At 35.6% G+C, this 19,498-nt stretch overlaps 1 protein-coding gene across 1 annotated transcript; it reads left to right on the top strand.

Moving 5' to 3' along the window:
- The first annotated feature begins 203 nt into the window (after positions 1–203).
- On the top strand, positions 204–4,417 carry LOC140812747 (probable protein S-acyltransferase 12). Its single transcript, XM_073171106.1, has 7 exons — positions 204–576; positions 1,053–1,296; positions 1,780–1,871; positions 2,107–2,233; positions 2,327–2,412; positions 3,251–3,316; positions 3,744–4,417. Exons 1-7 carry the CDS (start codon positions 388–390, stop codon positions 3,927–3,929), a joined length of 990 nt encoding a protein of 329 aa, XP_073027207.1. The 5' UTR covers positions 204–387; the 3' UTR covers positions 3,930–4,417.
- Positions 4,418–19,498: the final 15,081 nt, after the last annotated feature.

The raw sequence follows: 19,498 nt of genomic DNA, 5'->3' as shown, positions 1-19,498 counted from the left end.
CAGAAAACGTCTTTTGCAGTCTTCAAAGCATTCTTTGAAGGTTCCAGTGATGCAAAATGAATTCATACTAACGGAACGTTGAGAGGAAAAGACGTAAATTTTTTTAGAAAATATTCTAATATAAAAAATTTGTATGGTCTTCTTTTAGGCCCATGAAATAGCATCTTAGTTAACTTTAAAGCCCAGAAAAAATCAGCTCATTCACTTTTGGATCATATACAAGCTGAACTTGTCGGGAAATATATTCCCAGAGACCCATCATTTGCTCCGGCGAAGTGAGGAAAGGTGCAAAATCTGGCTCCACAAATCTTGCGACGCCTGGTTACAATCCGGAGATCACACCGTTTAGTACTTCCGTCGATCGGGTCGAGGATATTCGGTATCAGAATGGATCTGAACCTCTTCAGAATGTGCTCCCCGTTGAAGTCTCTGGGATACTGTATGATTATTGTAGTATTTGGCATAATCGGAGTCTCATACGACGCCGTAGTTGTGCTTACCCTTGGCCCGCACCTCCTCGATGGCGGAGCTATGACCTTGTTATCTGTTGTGCTGCTCGCTCTATTTCATGTTCTGGTAATTGTACTTTAACTTCATTACCCCTTTATTTGCGAATTGTTTGTTGCCATAGATTTGTCAACAGTTTGTTTTAAATTTAGGTTATGTTCTTTGTCGTGCTTATCTTAATCGTTGAGCCCTTCTTTAGGTTAAAATTTGTTGTTGTAGTGGTTATATGTCGCAGGGATGGCCGCGTGGGATTTTGCGGTGACCGCCGAGTTCCATAGTGATTTAATGGAATGTTTGCAGGTGTTCATACATCTGTTGCAAATTCTTTTGAAATTTTTCTAAAGATATCAAAACATGTTAAGTTGCAAATTTATTTAGTGGAAACATGATCATAATTTATCAAAGCCAGTAGACTTTGCAAGCACTGGAATAATTTGAAAAAGATGTTTATACTTCTTCTATATTGAAAAAGATTAAATTTTATCCCATTGTTACTTAGATGGATTACCTGTATAATCTCTTCTAAGTGCTGATCACTTTTGCAGCTTGTATTATTGTCGTGGAGCTATTTTATGGTTCTCCTAAAGGATCCTGGTTCAGTTCCTGCTAACTGGAAATTGTTGCCTCAGCAGAATGTTGAGGACGACAATTCTGTAGTATCTTCAATTTCGGTGGTGATCACAAACTCAGCAACCACGAATACTTCGCAGGGGTTGGAAAGAAAACCAATAGGCTACTGTGATCGATGCCAAAATGGCAAGCCACCACGCTGCCATCATTGCTCTATTTGTAAGCTGGTTTTTTTTTCCAATATTAGAAAATGGACCATAATAAGATTCACTAGTAGGTTACATTCTAGACCAATTTTTTTTTTATCTTCTATCATGTTGATCACTAATTTGTTTTTTTGTTGGATTCATTTTGTCTGGTGATTTCAATAATTATGATCTATTATTAAGATCATTGTTGATGGACATATATTTGTAAATTTTGAGTTACCCTCTATTCCCCTTTCTCGTTGTTATTTTGGAGGTGCGAGTGAGCATGAAACATTTGGCATTTTATTTTCCCTTTATAAAATTGTTTTAGCACAATTAACTTAACCTGACACGAACTTATACCGTCATACTTTAAATATCACCACAGTATCAATGCTTTTGAATCTAGTAACCGATTGTGGTAAATTATGCTACCCACTCGGATTCTCACTTAGATGGTACACAAAATTATTTATCATCTCGACTTTTAAATATGGTGCTGTCGGTTTTGCAGGCCAACGATGTGTTCTTAAGATGGATCATCATTGCTTATGGGTTGTCAACTGTGTTGGGGCTCAAAACTACAAATTCTTTCTTCTTTTTGTGGTGAGATCTCTCATCTCTATATTCTGTTTTGTGAAAAGTTTGTTGTCCACAAATAAAATATAGCCCAATTTAATTTTGGAAATTAAATGTGTCATTTATTGAGGGATCTCATATATACTTATTTTCCTCGAGAGAGGATCAAGCAACATTTATGAAGCCTTGGCATAATTGACTTGGAAACAAATCCTCTAACAAAATGTTCGATTCTAAATTGATGACCTATAACGGCTTATAGGTTTACACTTTTCTGGAGACATTGCTGAATACTCTTGTGCTGCTTCCCAATTTCATAAATTTCTTTCGAGGAGTGAAACATCATTCGAGCTCACCTGGGAAACTGGCTGTCACTTTCTTGGCCTTTGGTAACTTTTCTTTCCATTGAGACCATCTTAGTATCCCCAACTGTCTGTTTTCTCATTCCTTTCTTACTTCTTACAGAGCGTACCTTGATGCAGTTCTGAATCTTGCTTTTGCGCTCAGTCTTCTTTGTTTCGTTATTATGCATGCATCGTTGGTGCTCAGCAACACAACGTCGGTTGAGGTAAAGATTTATCGTGGATTCTTCTGCAATTACTTGGTACTTAAAATATTATTATCAGGGTTAGATTGAGTTTGAGGAAAGGGGAGGGTGGTGAAGGGTATGAACTATGAGGGATGGCCAGTCTCTTGGTATGACTAATGTAAATTACTAATTTAAGTATTTAACCCTAGATAATTTAAACATTTGAACATGAGAAAACGTATAGGGTGGGAAATAACTTCCAATTTAAAGTGAAATGAATTATAATTTTAGAAATAACTTCCGAGTTTCAATTGATCTTACCTTTTTCAAAAAAGTAGATTAACGGTGCACGGAGTAAAAAGCACATATCACTGATGACTTAAATCAAAATATTTAATTATTTTAAAAAAATTCACATGCATCGCCTGTGCATTTGGCCACTAATAATTTATTAAGTTACCATCCCTCTTCTGGTCATACTCCACGCTTCATAATTCATGGGTTCATGCTTGGCAGATAGGCCTACTGAAGTTGAGCATAATTTGTTAAGCCACCCCCCTCTTCTGGTCGTAGTAAACTCTTCGTGATTCACGGGTTCATGCTTGGCCATTAAGCCTACTGAAGTTGAAATGCCACTTTCTTTTCGGAAAAATGTGTCTTTTGTGGTTTTTATGTGGTATGATTCTCATATTGTCTTCTTCTATCAATCACCGTATAGCTGCTAGGTTGTATTTTGGCAGTAAGTACTTAAAATCACACTTCCATGTCATTGAACTTTTTTGTGTGTTATTTTTTGTTTCATCTGCTCTTTTTCTTGAATTGGCATTAAGCTCTCACTTGCATTTGACTGCTCTCAGCTCTTTATCCGATGTTTCAGGTTCATGAGAAGCAAAAAGGTGTACGGTGGAAATATGATTTGGGATGGAGAAAAAACATCGAACAGGTCGGACTGATATTGTCACTTAACTTTTCTATGAAATTTAGCTCTACATTTTTAATATTGGCATTTTTCTTTTAATTTGCAACCATCGAAACTACTAATCACAGTCATATGAACATCGCCCCTCAAAAAGCACTCTGAAATTCTAGTAACATGTGTCATCTCTTCAAGCAAGGTGAGGAATGTTCGAGACTTGTTTCCCTATTTGTACTCTTCAGCATACCATGAGATTTTCAGATAAATCAGCTATATTGGTTAGCTACCGGTTAAAAAATTCTGCTCTGGATAATCGTCACATAAACCTTTTAGATATGTGTTATTTGGTGCAAATGAACATCCAAGAAACATAGAAAAGCACCAATGTTGGAAATTTTACATGTCTCGATATCTTTTTCACAGTAATATTGCTATATTTTTCCCATCCATGTAGGTCTTTGGCAATAGAAAGGTGTTTTGGCTGTTTCCTCTGTTCTCGAAAGAAGATTTGGAGAGAGTACCTGCACTTCACGGCATTGACTTTCCCACTCGTTCTGAATGGAAGCATGAAGAATTTTTTCCTCTAGATATACAGGTGTGGTGTAGCATTAGAATTTTCAGCAGGTACTGTTTTCTCTGAACGTTCTTCATCAGACTGTATTTGTACGAGTGAACAAAAAACATGTATTATTATTTATTTTTTTTAGATTTCATCTTCACTATGCATGATATCGGTAGAGTCGATCTGGCATACGGCAAGATCCAACGGTTTCAATACATTTGGGGTCATGAGGTCCACATATTAAGTTATGGACCACATAGCATAAATACATTGAGGTCTTTGGATCTAGTCATAGTTATTTAGGGCGATGTAGCGCCAAAAGATCCAAGGGTGTCCGCGTTCATCCAGTGCGATGTAGCGCCACCTCGAATATGGACACTGAAAATAAGTTAAATTTTTTGTTTCGATTCGGTTCCATGAAGATTAGTGTTAATTGTAAGAGCTTAAAGTTGTGTTTTTTTGTTAATGACGACAGCTGCCTGCTAGCAGCTAGGTGGGGTAGTCTGATAATAATAAGAGTACGTTTACTTCAGTGGATCCTAATAGCCTACAACGTGGAAAAACAATCGAGGACGGTTGTAGAATGAATAAATCTTAGTCACTCATTTAATTATAATATATGGATGAATGATTATGATTAGCAGACATTCACCACCACTTATGAAAGATTGCTCGTAAAGTTAGGGATTCTTTTCCTGATGATCGATTCGAACCTATGCTAAAAAGGATATACATTGATTATTTATCACTTAACACAAATATAATGTGATGAGTTTGAGTGGACGATGACAATATTCATATAAATAAAGTAACAGGCTAGACTCCTTTCATTTGAACTCTTTTATGAATAGCATAATTTTGATCACTTTTGATATTCCCCCTCGACCTTCTTGGTTTTCACACAAATTTAAATCACACTGTAAATGTGTGTTTGGATGGAGATATTTAATCCATTAATTTCAAACCAATTTATGTGGTATCTAAACGAAATCTCTCCACCAACCGCAACCAAATGCATAATTCATGTGAAATCTAGAAATTATAAATAAACAATTCCTTTAAAATATAAAGAATAAGTCTTATGTGAGACCGTCTTACGGATCCTAATATGTGAGACTGGTCAACCATACCTATATTCACAATAAAAAGTAATACTCTTAGCATAAAAAATAATATTTTTTCATGGATGACCCGAATAAGAGATCCGTCTCACAAATACGACCCGTGAGACCATCTCACATAAATTTTTGCCAAATATAAATAAGATAAAATATTGTTTTTGAACAAATTAATTAAGATATGTTTAGAAAATTAAAGAATATCCAATAGTCAACTTGCCCAATGAAAACATTTCCTGTGAGCACTGATCACAAGCACATAACACTGCACTTAAAAGATGAATTGATTTTATTCACAGATTAAACAAAATCACAACATGCAGAAACTCATCTGCAAATCGATGTATATATGTATATATGCATACAGAAAGCACCGAAAAAGGGTAAACATATTCCGTCACATGTATTATCCATTACTAGCTACTATGTTGGCACCGATTCAATGGGTTTTCCGGCTTAACAAGTTGGCCTCTGCCGGCGCTTAACTGGGGCTCCTTCGAGTTGCAGAACTCCGTGATAATCACTGCCGACCAAACCATGAGAGGCGTGATGAAAAGAATCAAACCCAACGGCACCATCCACAGCTGGTGGTTGCCGGAATGGTAGTTGGACTCCCACCAAGCCAAGATCAGGCCTCCTGTAATACTCAGCATGAAGGAACCCAAGCAACCCATCCATGTCCGCAACATCCTTTGAAATGACGAGCTCCGGTGGATGATTAATCCTCCTCCGTGCGCTGATTCGGGATCGGTAGTACTGTACGATGCCATAACCGCCGATCGATCAGAGTTGACGAGATGTTCAAGGAGCTAGCATGGGCGGAAGAATGTGGTGAAAGGGAAAGAAAATTGGTTTGAATTTATCATGGTGGGTGCGGGCGAAGGATTATATGGGAAAGGTAAAATATCAAGCCATTATTTATACTAATTATTTAACAAGGTTTTATTTTATTTTTCCTTTCATGACTAATTTATTGAAATAATCTTGTTTAATTATAAATTATATGTATTTTGTCAAAGTCTTTAGAATTTTAGTATATTATTATTATTACGTGAATTTATTAAAATGAATTATATCAACTCTACCCATATTTACAATAAAAAGTAATACTATTAGCATAAAAAGTAATACTTTTTCATGGATGACCCGAATAAGAGATCTGTCTCACAAAATACGATCCGTGAGATCGTCTCACACAAGTTTTTGCTAATTCTCTTTTCACGAACAAAAATATCAATGCTAGATATTTTTGGAATTTAAAATATTACTAAAATTGCTAGTGATATCATAATCATGTAACTGGATTAATGGAGTTAAAGCCTCCCTCAATTTGGCATATGGGGTTTGGCTATTCCTCGAGTTCTGCTTTAGGTCATTTTCAGAGAAAACCAATATTTGTAAAATCCCGATTTTTTTTTATCATGATAATATTTTGTATCAAGATTTTTGAGATTTTCAGGATTTGTGATTTTTGGAATTCAAGAATGATATCGTGTGTATTTGTTTCAGAATTTGAGATAGATAGAATTTTACCGGATAAAGATTTAAACAAAAAGATGACTTAATCTTGGAACAAAAAAAAAAAAATCTTGAGGATTTGTCAAGGGATTTTCGAAAATAATAGGGGAGAATATTAAGTGATTTTCGAAAATAGTAGATAGAGGGAAAAGTCTACACGATAAAATGCAGCCTTGGGAAAAATTTAAAAGTTTAACTACCGGGATTTTAGGAGAATAATCAAAATTTGAGTTGTAGAAAAATACCACTAAATTTTGGATTTAAGTAAGCAAATTTGTGGGATTTTAGAAATATAATTTTTATTATTTTAGGAAGTCAAAAATCTACCGAATATTGGGAATTAGACACAAAAGTCGAAATTTCACAGACTGGGCAAGGCTTAATTTCGAAAATTAGCTTGGATATAATTATAAATTTCGAAATTTAGGATAAAGAATAAAGGTAGATTTGATCACGATTTTAGATGAAGATTTGATTCAGAATCAACGCGATTTGGTACACGATCAGGATAGCAGCCAACCCCTATAAATAGGAGGGCATGGATCTCGAAAATTCACACCATAACTCTCTCTCAATTTTCGAGAAACACACCTAGTTTCTTAGGATTTTTCGAGCACGGCGAAGCGCTGCCGCATTCCAGCCACCGGAGTTTTACGTTTTTCTTCAAGAAGCTTAAGGTAAGTGGGCTTGTTTTAAATCGTTGCATTTTTGGTGCATGTATTTTGGTGCATGTATTTTCGGTTTTTATTAAATTTCGGTCGAGTACAATTCTGTTCTACCCCTTCTGGTTATGATTTATGCATGAGTTTATGTTGACACTGTGAGGATCCGACTGGATATGGGAGGGAATCCCAACTATGACATGACCCTCATACGGTGGGGATATAACCGATTCGGCCTCGCCCCCTTAGAGGAATAAAAATTAGGGACTGACGTCAGTAAATCATTGAAAGTAGAGGAATCTCAGTGTCAAGTCAAGTATACGAATGTGATATGAGTCAAAGTATGCATGGTGTGTGTGTATATTTTCGAATTGTTATATGCATGTTGTTGTGTACTCGAACGGCCCCCACTTGCTGAGTATTTCCCAAAATACTCACCCCCCTTACACCTCCCCAGATAAAACTGAAGATAAATCAGAGGAACAGGTCGAAGAAGAGGAGTCGGACCAGTTTTGGGGCTGGTGAAATTATTATATTCGATTTATGCTGCAAGATTTAAGGATTTTAGTTGGTTTATTTTATTTGTAAACGCTTCCGCAATTTATTCAATTTATTCAGTTGTAAAGACAGTGGTTGTTTTTGGCGAATTTATGAAATAAACTGGTTTCGGTTTATACTGTGCTACGAGGCTTGTCGTTTTTTCGATTTTGTGATTGATGAGCGACGCCGGTGTCAATCCCGAGTTTCGGGGCGTGACATTTTAGTGGTATCAGAGCCGCCAGGTTCATAATCCGAGTGGGAAAAATCGAGTTTCAAAAAAAAATTCGAAAATTTTTCGGAAATTTTCGGCCAAACAGAGCCTTAGCGCGCCGCCGCGTTTTTCGCCGATTCCGGCCGTGTCCCGTAGTTGTTTTTCGATCGGCGACCTTTTCTGGAATCGTCTCGACGAAACGAACAATAGCCCGCAATCAATTTCAGATATTTTATTCGGGGGAAGCCGTAATTTCAGATCTAAGAATTTGGGCATAAACCCTAAAATTCCGAAAATAATTTCATCAAATTACCCTATCAATCTTACTCCGATTTTAAATTAATTTTACCCAAACGATACGCAATCCATGGGTAATGTTTAGCTTCAATCAATTTCGGAATCTGATCAACCGATCGTAAACACCCAAATTCGAGTTTAGTTAGCGAGTTGCGCGATTTCTCCGGCGAAATTAGGTAACTTCCCGACCGATTCTGGCCGTGCCATCACCGGTTCCGTGACCCTTACCCTGTCGCCGACATGTGCCTTTACTCCGACCGTACTCCGGCGAGTCAACCCGGCGAGTCAACTCGGCCGAGCCAACGAGTCAACCCGCCAGCATGTTTTCTTCGATTTTTTTCGTAGGAAACTCCGAATTCGGTTCTGTCAACTGTTCTGGAACCCTCTCGACGTAATCTTTCAATCATATGTTAATCTCTAGACTTTCCATTTTTGAAAAATATCTCGAAAAATCTCGTTCAACGCGTTTCTCGTAGTGCTTATCGGATTTTTATGGAATTTTACTAAGGAAACAATTAGTATAGACCGATATTGTTGAGATTGTATTTATCTGAGATAAGTTGATTTAAGTTTCTGATGTAAGGTGAAATATTTGATTTGGGATAATAAATTATTTATGGGAAGAAAAAAAAACTAGTATGTGAAAATCTGGGATAAGAGTTATAATAAGTTTTGGATATTCCAAGATGGAAGTTGATTTTGGGCAATAATTAAATGTGTAAACGTTAATTTGGGTTTTTAAGAATGTTAAGCGTTAACTTTAAATATGTATAATTTTAGGTTATCTTGTTTAATTGAATTGGGAAACAATATCTTAAGGTTTAAGTAATTTATATTATTTTGGGATAACTCGTAGATTACGATCTTATATGAATAAAAAAGTTATGAGATTATTGCTGGATATTGAGGAAGGTACAACATAATAAGTTTTGAAATTTTTTCGGTACTAAGAAAGATTCAAGGAGAAAGACATTCAATAAAAGTAGTTTGTGTTAGAGCTCTCTAAGCTCGTGGTTTTGAGGAAAGTAAGGTTTAGTGCAAGTAAGATTTAACAAAGGAATTAATTGATGATTAATTTCAAGGTTGGATACGATTTTATTTTCTGACGATTGAGTTATAATTTTTGGGATTTAAATCAATAGGGTATAGATTGATATTGAGTTAAGTTCTAAGATTTTATATGGGTTTTAAGTTTTGAGATAATAATTGTGATAATTTCAAGATAAAATAAAATCATCATTTATTCGCATATATTCCGTGCCGACTTGATTCCAAGTACTTTGGTAGATTTCAATGTCATCGTATGGATGGTTTAGTAATCTAAGAGCAGTGCAATAGCAGATTGCCGGAGTAAGAATTTCAAAATCCAAACCGTGAACCAAGAAAAAAAATCAGGTATCATGGCAATGCCAAGGGACAGAAATACATTTTTCTGCTTCTGAGACTTGGAAAGCCATAAAAAATCAGGCAAAGAAGTTACCTAGAAATGGTGAACGAAGTGCAGGAAGAAATTGAGCTCAAGCTGGAAGATACCCTAATGATGCGAGAATTCCAGAACGTTTTTCTGGAAGAATTCTCAAGATATTCTCAGACCACGAGGTTGATTTCAAATCAATGTGGTTCTCAGTGCTGCACCAATTTCAATAGCACCATACCGAATGATGCCAACTGAACTCCAAGAGCCAAAAGAACAACTTGAAGAATTGCTAGAAAAGAAGCAATTCCAACCGAGTACGTCTCTATAAGGAACTCCAGTACTGTTTGTGAATAAGGAAGATATAAGTATGAGATCGTGTATAGATTATAGAGAACTCAATAAGATCACAATCGAGAATAAATATCTTCTTCCAATGATAGACGATTTTTTTCGATCAACTTAAAGAAGTTACAACTTTTCCAAACTCGGCCTGAGAAAAGACTACTACCAATTGAAGATCAGGGCTGAAGATTTTCCCAAAACAGCCTTCGGAAAAAGGGGTTCAAGCCATTACTTGACAATTTTTTTAGCGTTGTTCACTGAGGAGATCTTCATTTTCTTACCAAGTAAAGAAGACCAAAGAAATAATATTTCACTTTTCATAGGTCAATGGAGAGGAAATTTTATTCCAGTTCAATAGTAGTGAGTTTCGGCTACAGAACGCCATAGACATCAGGAGCTTTCTTGGACTGGCAGGTTATTACAGAAAGTTTGTCGAAGGTTTTCCTCAATCGACATACCACTGACTAAATTCACTCAGAAGAATACCAAGTTCGTCTGGGACGAAGGTTGCGAGAAAAGTTTTCAGACGTTAAAAGAAAAGCTCGCATCCACGCCAGTGCTAATCTTACCTACTGAAGATAAGGGATTCACCATCTACAGTGACACATCTAAGGAAGGTCTGGGATGCGTACTCATGCAAGAGGGAAGAGTGATTGCGTGTGCGTCAAGGCAGTTGAAATCGCACGAAAAGAACTACCCTACGCATGATCTTGAGTTAGCAGTAATTGTCTTCGCCTTAAAAAAATTTGGAGACACTACCTCTATGGCGCCAAGTGTGAAATTTTCACGGATCACCAAAGCCTCAAGTACTTGTTCACCCAAAATGAACTTAATATGAGGCAAAGACGATGGATCGAGCTCTTGAAAGACTATGACTTGACCATAAGTTACCATCCGGGTAAAGCAAACAAGGTGGCTGATGCGCTAAGTCGAAAGGGCCTAGGCAAGATAACTCTAGCGTCCCTCTCTGCCCAGCCATGCCTACAGGAGACCGTTAAGTTAAACCAGGATCGAGACCCGGTACTGACTAAACTAAGGAGCAAGTCAGAGAAGGGAAGTCTCAGGATCATCAGATTGACGACAAGGGAGTCTTGTGGATGAAGGGACGACTGTGTGTGCCTGACAGTGACAACCTCCGCCAAGAAATAATGGCCGAGGCGCACAAGTCAAAATTCTCAGTCCACCCAGGCAGTACGAAAATGTACAGGGACCTCAAGAATAGTTTCTGGTGGAATGGCATGAAAAGAGATGTAGCGGAATTCGTCTCCAGATGTCAAGTATGCCAGCAGGTCAAAGCAGAACACCAGCGACCTGGAGGATTATTGCAACCTTTGGAGATACCCGAGTGGAAATGGGAGCACATCTCCATGGACTTTGTGGTAGGATTACCAAAGTCAAGGCAAGGTCAGGACGGAATATGGGTAATTATAGATAGACTTACAAAATCTGCACACTTCCTACCCGTCCGTATGAACTACAATCTGGACAAGTTAGCTACACTGTATATGGACAATATTGTACGACTGCATGGAGTACCAGTGAGCATCCTATCTGATAGAGACCCAAGGTTTGTCTCACATTTTTGGAAGAGCTTCCAAGGGGCCATGGGAACGAAAGTTACTCTTAACACGGCCTATCACACTCAAACCGATGGCCAAACCGAGAGAACAATTCAAACCCTAGAAGACATGCTGCGAACATGTGGCCTAGAATTCAGTAGCAATTGGAGCAATCATCTACCATTGATCGAGTTTGCTTATAATAACAGCTATCACAGCAGTATTGGGATGGCTCCATATGAAGCTCTGTGTGGAAGAAAATGTCAGTCACCCTTATATTGGGATGAAGTGGGAGAAAAGACAGTAGTAGGACCCGATCTCGTACAGATGACAGTAGACAAGGTTACAGTGGTCCGAGAGAAACTCAAGGCAGCTCAAGACAGACAGAAGAGCTGGGCCGACCTAAAAAGAAGACCAGTGGAGTTCAACGTTGGCGATAAGGCCTACGTAAAGGTCTCGCCTATTAAAGGAGTTGTCCGATTCAGTAAAGCTGGGAAGCTGAACCCCCGCTATGTGGGACCCTTTGAGATTCTGGAAAAAGTGGGCACACTGGCATACAGATTGGCGCTGCCGCCAAACATGTCTAGAATTCATAATGTTTTTCACGTATCCCAGCTACGGAAATACATCTCAGATCCAAGCCACGTGTTGGAAGTAGAACCACTCATAGTCGAAAGTAACTTGGGAGAAGAGCTGAAGTACGAAGAGGTTCCCATTAGAATCGTGGATTCCAAGGACCAAGTACTAAGGCGACGAGTCATTCCATACGTCAAGGTGCAATGGTCTAACCACACTGAAAGAGAAGCCACGTGGGAGCTAGAAGAAAATATGAGGAACCAATACCCGTATCTTTTCTCAGACCAAGCCAACCCAAGTTTCGAGGACGAAACTTCCCATAAGGAGGGAGGGATGTAAAATCCCGATTTTTTTTTATCATGATAATATTTTGTATCAAGATTTTCGAGATTTTCAGGATTTGTGATTTTTGGAATTCAAGAATGATATCGTGTGTATTTGTTTCAGAATTTGAGATAGATAGAATTTTACCGGATAAAGATTTAAACAAGAAGATGACTTAATCTTGGAACAAAAAAAAAAAATCTTGAGGATTTGTCAAGGGATTTTCGAAAATAATAGGGGAGAATATTAAGTGATTTTCGAAAATAGTAGATAGAAGGAAAAGTCTACACGATAAAATGCAGCCTTGGGAAAAATTTAAAAGTTTAACTACCGGGATTTTAGGAGAATAATCAAAATTTGAGTTGTAGAAAAATACCACTAAATTTTGGATTTAAGTAAGCAAATTTCTGGGATTTTAGAAATATAATTTTTATTATTTTAGGAAGTCAAAAATCTACCGAATATTGGGAATTAGACACAAAAGTTGAAATTTCACATACTGGACAAGGCTTAATTTCGAAAATTAGCTTGGATATAATTATAAATTTCGAAATTTAGGATAAAGAATAAAGGTAGATTTGATCACGATTTTAGATGAAGATTTGATTCAGAATCAACGCGATTTGGTACACGATCAGGATAGCAGCCAACTCCTATAAATAGGAGGGCATGGATCTCGAAAATTCACACCATAACTCTCTCTCAATTTTCGAGAAACACACCTAGTTTCTTAGGATTTTTCGAGCACGGCGAAGCGCTGCCGCATTCCAGCCACCGGAGTTTTACGTTTTTCTTCAAGAAGCTTAAGGTAAGTGGGCTTGTTTTAAATCGTTGCATTTTTGGTGCATGTATTTCGGTGCATGTATTTTCGGTTTTTATTAAATTTCGGTCGAGTACAATTCTGTTCTACCCCTTCTGGTTATGATTTCTGCATGAGTTTATGTTGACACTGTGAGGATCCGACTGGATATGGGAGGGAATCCCAACTATGATATGACCCTCATACGGTGGGGATATAACCGATTCGGCCTCGCCCCCTTAGAGGAATAAAAATTAGGGACTGACGTCAGTAAACCATTGAAAGTAGAGGAATCTCAGTGTCAAGTCAAGTATACGAATGTGATATGAGTCAAAGTATGCATGGTGTGTGTGTGTATATTTTCGAATTGTTATATGCATGTTGTTGTGTACTCGAACGACCCCCACTTGCTGAGTATTTCCCAAAATACTCACCCCCCTTACACCTCCCCAGATAAAACTGAAGATAAATCAGAGGAACAGGTCGAAGAAGAGGAGTCGGACCAGTTTTGGGGCTGGTGAAATTATTATATTCGATTTATGCTGCAAGATTTAAGGATTTTAGTTGGTTTATTTTATTTGTAAACGTTTCCGCAATTTATTCAATTTATTCAGTTGTAAAGACAGTGGTTGTTTTTGGCGAATTTATGAAATAAACTGGTTTCGGTTTATACTGTGCTACGAGGCTTGTCGTTTTTCGATTTTGTGATTGATGAGCGACGCCGGTGTCAATCCCGAGTTTCGGGGCGTGACAATATTACCCATATATATATATATATATATATATATATATATATATATATGTTTCTAGGTCAGTGAATATGACTGACATCTGTTTAATAGAAGGCGTAGGTTCAGACTCCACAGCTAAAACATTTAATTGATTTTTTTCTTCTTCTTTTAATTCATTATTTCGAAGTTTTCACAATTATGGTATATCTCATGTAAATATAATAAAATCAAATTGTAATATGTAATAATTTCAAAATAAATATGACTCGACGCTAATTTTTATAATTATGATATTACTTTTACTTGAGTATAAATCAAATTAATTTAAAAAATTGTACAAATATGCAATGCGTGAAACGAGTAAGTTCAACTCGGAAATCTGTATCACAAAATTATCCGGATAACTTTTGTGCAGTTTCTTGTGACTATTGGTTTGTCTTTTACATATATACCGTGGGATGGATATATTAGGGGCAGTCACTCTTTGTATGTAAAATTATCCAAGGAAGAACATTTACAGGCTAATAAATGTATTCACCGGTCCCTTTTAATTTGACCATATTCTTAGTCATCGATTCATCAGATTTAAGGTAGCTGAAAATTCAAATATGAATAAGTTTGTTCTATATTTTCTAACAATTCTATTATATTCAAAACCAATGAGTCTCTGAATTCCAACTGCAGTTTGAGTAAGAATTTACTAAATATATTGAAATCTATATCAAACATAAAATATCATTTTTCAAATTCGAAGTTCTTATTTAGGTTAGCATTAAAACAAAAAAGAAAGAAAAAGAAAACTACACAGCTGCTAACCTATTACCGTGCACTTTTCCTTTTAGTAATGATCGTGCTTGGAATCTCAAGCGCTCCGAGTAATCCTTCTTACAAGGTGTCAATTTGGGTGAGTTGGGTGGATTAGATTGGGTTGAACAATAATATTATTCAAAATTTGCTCAACCCGGACCAACCCAAGTCAATTTGAAAATTCTCAACCCGAACCTGAATTTGAATCAACATAATCAACCTGATCAACCCGATTTTGAATTTTTTTAAGAAAATTAAAAAATAATAATATTTTAATTTAAACACGTAATAAAAAAATCTCCCCCATATATATGATTTAAATTTGAAAGTCAAATTGTAAAAAAATAAAATAAATTTACTAAATCAAATAACCAATTATTTTAAAAATACCAAATGTTCAAAATAAATATTAAATTATGAAAATTTATGATATAAATATACAATAAATATATTTTTTCAGACATACAATACATAAAAATGAAGGCACTATTTATTAATTATTTTTTTTAAAAAAATTAAAATTTTCGCCTTTTCGGGTTAACTCGGGTTGACCCGAAACCCAACCCAACCCGATCATTGTTTTCGGGTCAGCTATCGGGTCCAACCCGATCTGATCCGAACTCGAAAACCCCAAACTCAAACCTGATTTTTTTCGGGTTGAATCGTGTCAGGTTGATGGGTCGTGTCTAATTTTGACACCCCTACTTAGAGCTAAAGATTATATATATATATATAATAACTTCAGTGAGACCGTCTCATGGGTCAAGTTTGTGACACGAATATCCGACTCTGATAGAACTTTAAAGTGTGTGCTGGTTTTTGTAGACTTTCAATATGATAACCTAAAAGGTGTGAGTGATTTTGAAATTTCACAGATTGTTACTGTACGTGAATGCATTATGAGGCTTTTTTTTTATAAATCATCTTCAATGTTCGAATGAGAATGACTTTTTTTCCCGCTATGAGTACCTGAATCCAAGAATAGACTTGTTATTTTTTTACTCAAAATAATAGTGAGCAATAAATGAGTTTTACGGTTTATTTAACGACTTTAAATATAATGTATTGTAATTTTCAAAAAAGCGATAATGTAATCCAACTCCATTCAAATCTAGAAGAAATGAAAAATGTCTAATAAAATTATTTTACTTGCATGAATTAAATGTGGTAGACACATTTACATGTTTAAAATATGATTTATATTAGAATGCATAAAACTGTGTTTTTAAGGGTTATTCAAGATGCGATCGAGGAACGAAGACCGTAAAGAAAAAATATTTTTATTAGATGATTATTTTAATTATTTAATATATGATATTTTTATATGAAATTTTCAAAAATGATGTTTTTTGAGGTGTTTTTACGTTTCAAGTCGTTTTTTAAACCGGTAATCGATTTTCAACGAAAATAAGGACTTTTTGAGAACTCGGGTAATATTTTCGAAAAATTTCCTAAATAAAATATTTTACCTACATTATAATGAGTCTAATAAGCCTATTGTACTAAGGTTATTGGGCTTAAACTCCCACACGATTATTTATATCAAACTTGATGCTTCCAAACCCTAAACCTACACTAAAACTCACGCCTCCTACATATAGAATTCTAGGGTTTCTCCTCCATCAGAACACGTACACACACACACGTATACACAGTTATTTTCAAGGCTTTTTACATGAACTTTGAGGAAGAAAATGCAACAAGGCTCCCTTATCTCTCCGCCAAAGTTCTTTGCGTCTAGAATTATTTTTCGTGCGTGAAACACGCAAAGACACGCCCTAATATTTATTTTCTCATCGTTCATACCATTTTATGTGTGATTATACATGGTTGCATGAAAAATTTGATCACCTCTTATTTATTTTGGTTTTGTGGCGTATATATGTTAAAACTTGAGTTTTCATGCTTTTAAATTCATGGTATTGATCCACAAAGGAAGTGCCAAGGTAGGGCTACTAGAAGGGACATTTTACAGTAGGTTTAAGAGTCCATAGAGGTATGGCTAAGGGCTGGAAAAAAAAGAAGAGGGTTGAACAAAATTGGGTTCTAAGGGGGACTAGGGTTTCGATTTTGGTTCTTGGAAGTGGCAGGCTGTGAGCCAAGTTTGGGTCATGTCCAAAGGTCCTTAGAGCCTAGAGGGCTAGTCGTGATCCTAGATAGGTTGAGGGAAGGCTAGTGCAAAGACAAAGGCTGAAGGCGCTAAGCTTGGTCGCGCAAGGCTTGTAGGGTATGGGTCAAGGGCTGTGCATGAATGGTTCGCTAGGTCTGGTCCAGCAGCTTGTTAAGGGATTATGTCTAGGTCCTAGAAGGGTTGGTCAGGGTCTGGTCCACTAGTTTAGGGCTTAGGATCGAAGGAATTTATGGCTTGTTGGGCTAGGGTTTAAGGTTTTGAGTGCAGAAATTTCCATCAGGTTCTATGTGGTTTCTATGGGTCTTGAATGGCTTGATTTGGGATGAAAAGGGGTTATTTAGGTGTTAATAAGCTATAGTTAAAGTTTGGTTAAGTTTCGAGTTGATTCGGGTTAAAATCGAGACATCGGTTCAAGTTTTAAAACGAATGACGAATTTAGTCAAGGAATTTAAGTTTACATCTAAGAAATGTTTAAGGGTGTATTTTAAGCTGTTATGGTAAGTTTGGATGAATTCGGGTCGTCCTTTTAAGGTACAAGGATAAATTGGAAGAGTTAGGGTTTCAGAGGTAAAACGGTCATTTTACACCTGAAAAATGTTAGACGTCCTGGCAGTTCCCTGAATACTATAATAAATGTTAAAATGCTTATTTTGAAAGGTTATGGGATTTTATGATTAAAAATGATAAAGTTAAAAGATGTATTGCATGTTTGGTTTAAAAAAAAATATTATCTATGCATGAACTTTTATAAGTGATGGATATGATAAAAGGTTTTGGAGGAGGTGATTTGATTGTGACTAATACGAACACAAATATGAAAGGATATGTGACATGTAAGGTCAAGCAAGGTTCAATTGACAAGTTAGAGTATCGCTGATGTTCCCGTCCCCTGGTATCATGATAGTACGTAAGATTGATCAATCGACCAACAACTGATAGTAATGTCACAATTAATGATCTGAATTCAATAAAGGAAATCATATATGTATATGATGAAAGGAAAACTATATGATTGAAAAAAAGATTTAAAAGTTATGCATGTTCATGAAAAGCTATTTTATTAAAAGTAATTTTCACTGTTGCATTTCGATATATACATATTATTTGATATCATGGTTAGGGTTTGCTGAGTCATTAAACTCATTAGATATGAATGATGCAGATGAAAGTGTTTATGATGATATTAGAGGGCTTGATGGTTGAACTGGCTGGGCTGATGGTACACATAACCAGAGGATCATTGTTAGTTTTTCTGCATTATTATGATTTTACAAGTACTTTAAGATTTTACGACTTTCATGCTTTCAAGTGTTTTTTGAGAGAATTTAAGAGTTTATTCTGTTTTTGAAAAATACTCTTTTTAGGTTTTTGTTTGACGATTTTACGTTTTGCTCTGCGTTTTGGATTTGGGGTAAAATAGTTGGTTGAATTATTTAAATGGTGCAATATATATATATATATATATATATATATATATATATATATATATATATATATATATATATATATATATATATATATATATTAGACGTTTCATGTACTATTGTACATAATGACTACAATAAATAGAGATATCATCTGATATATAATACAAACCAAAACAGATGTCACTAGAGTAGTCTGACAGATTATCGTAAAAGACTATCTTTCCGACTATTGCTACTGGTTCTATATTTCTTCATTCTTAATTCAGTCTACTGATGTTTCTATTTAAAGGTGTGTTCTGATTTTCTCTAAGAATATGAATATTGCTTCTAGTTTTCTTTAAGCAGAATATTGCTTCTATTTTTCCGTTTTCCTTAAGAGTTTATCTTAAACAACACATCAGCACAATTAAAAGTATCCATATCAACAACTCTAATATTTTTGGATCTTGAGACAAATGTTGGATGAAACAAAGATGTATAGTCAGTTAACGTCTTATCCTTCGCACCAAACAATATGAATTCAATTTTAACTTTATCATAGTATGCCCAAAATTGATGCTTTACTTCAGTGTTCATATACGTTGGTAATACAAACTACATAAATTTATCTACCAACTAAATTTATTTGTTTATTTTTTTATAACGATAGAACCCGCAAATGCTATCTTTCGAAGCATACTGGGTGACATCTGAACTAACACAGTAGTTTACAAATCATGTTATCCAGGTAAATCGCAATAGGCATACCATGTGTGACATTATCGCCCAAGAAAATGTTGATACTGGTAATCGAACGGCTGATCATTTATCAACTCAGATACTTTATTTGAGGATAATCTACTGCAGCATAACTTTAAATAATGACTAGGTGGTGTTAATAATTGATTTTATAAAATTAAAGATTTATTAAAATAAAAAACTTTAGAAGTTATATTTTTGAAGATTTTTTTCGAAAAATCATGTATATTGTTAGTATATGAATGATATGATCACTTAAAAATTTAAAAATATAAGTGATTTTAAAATTTTGAAAAGTAGATAACACACTCTAGTTGTATACGAAATGTGAATTTACTAAATTATATCTTTTTCTGTAGAGTGTTAATTACACTCTCATTTTTTGTTAAATACACTCCATCTTTAATTTTTATGCTAAAATATGACATACCTGTTAATTGATTGTTTTGT

Source organism: Primulina eburnea, chromosome 14, assembly GCF_022965805.1.
Source record: "Primulina eburnea isolate SZY01 chromosome 14, ASM2296580v1, whole genome shotgun sequence".
NCBI lineage: Eukaryota > Viridiplantae > Streptophyta > Magnoliopsida > Lamiales > Gesneriaceae > Primulina > Primulina eburnea.
This window is presented reverse-complemented; position numbering and strand designations above follow the sequence as displayed.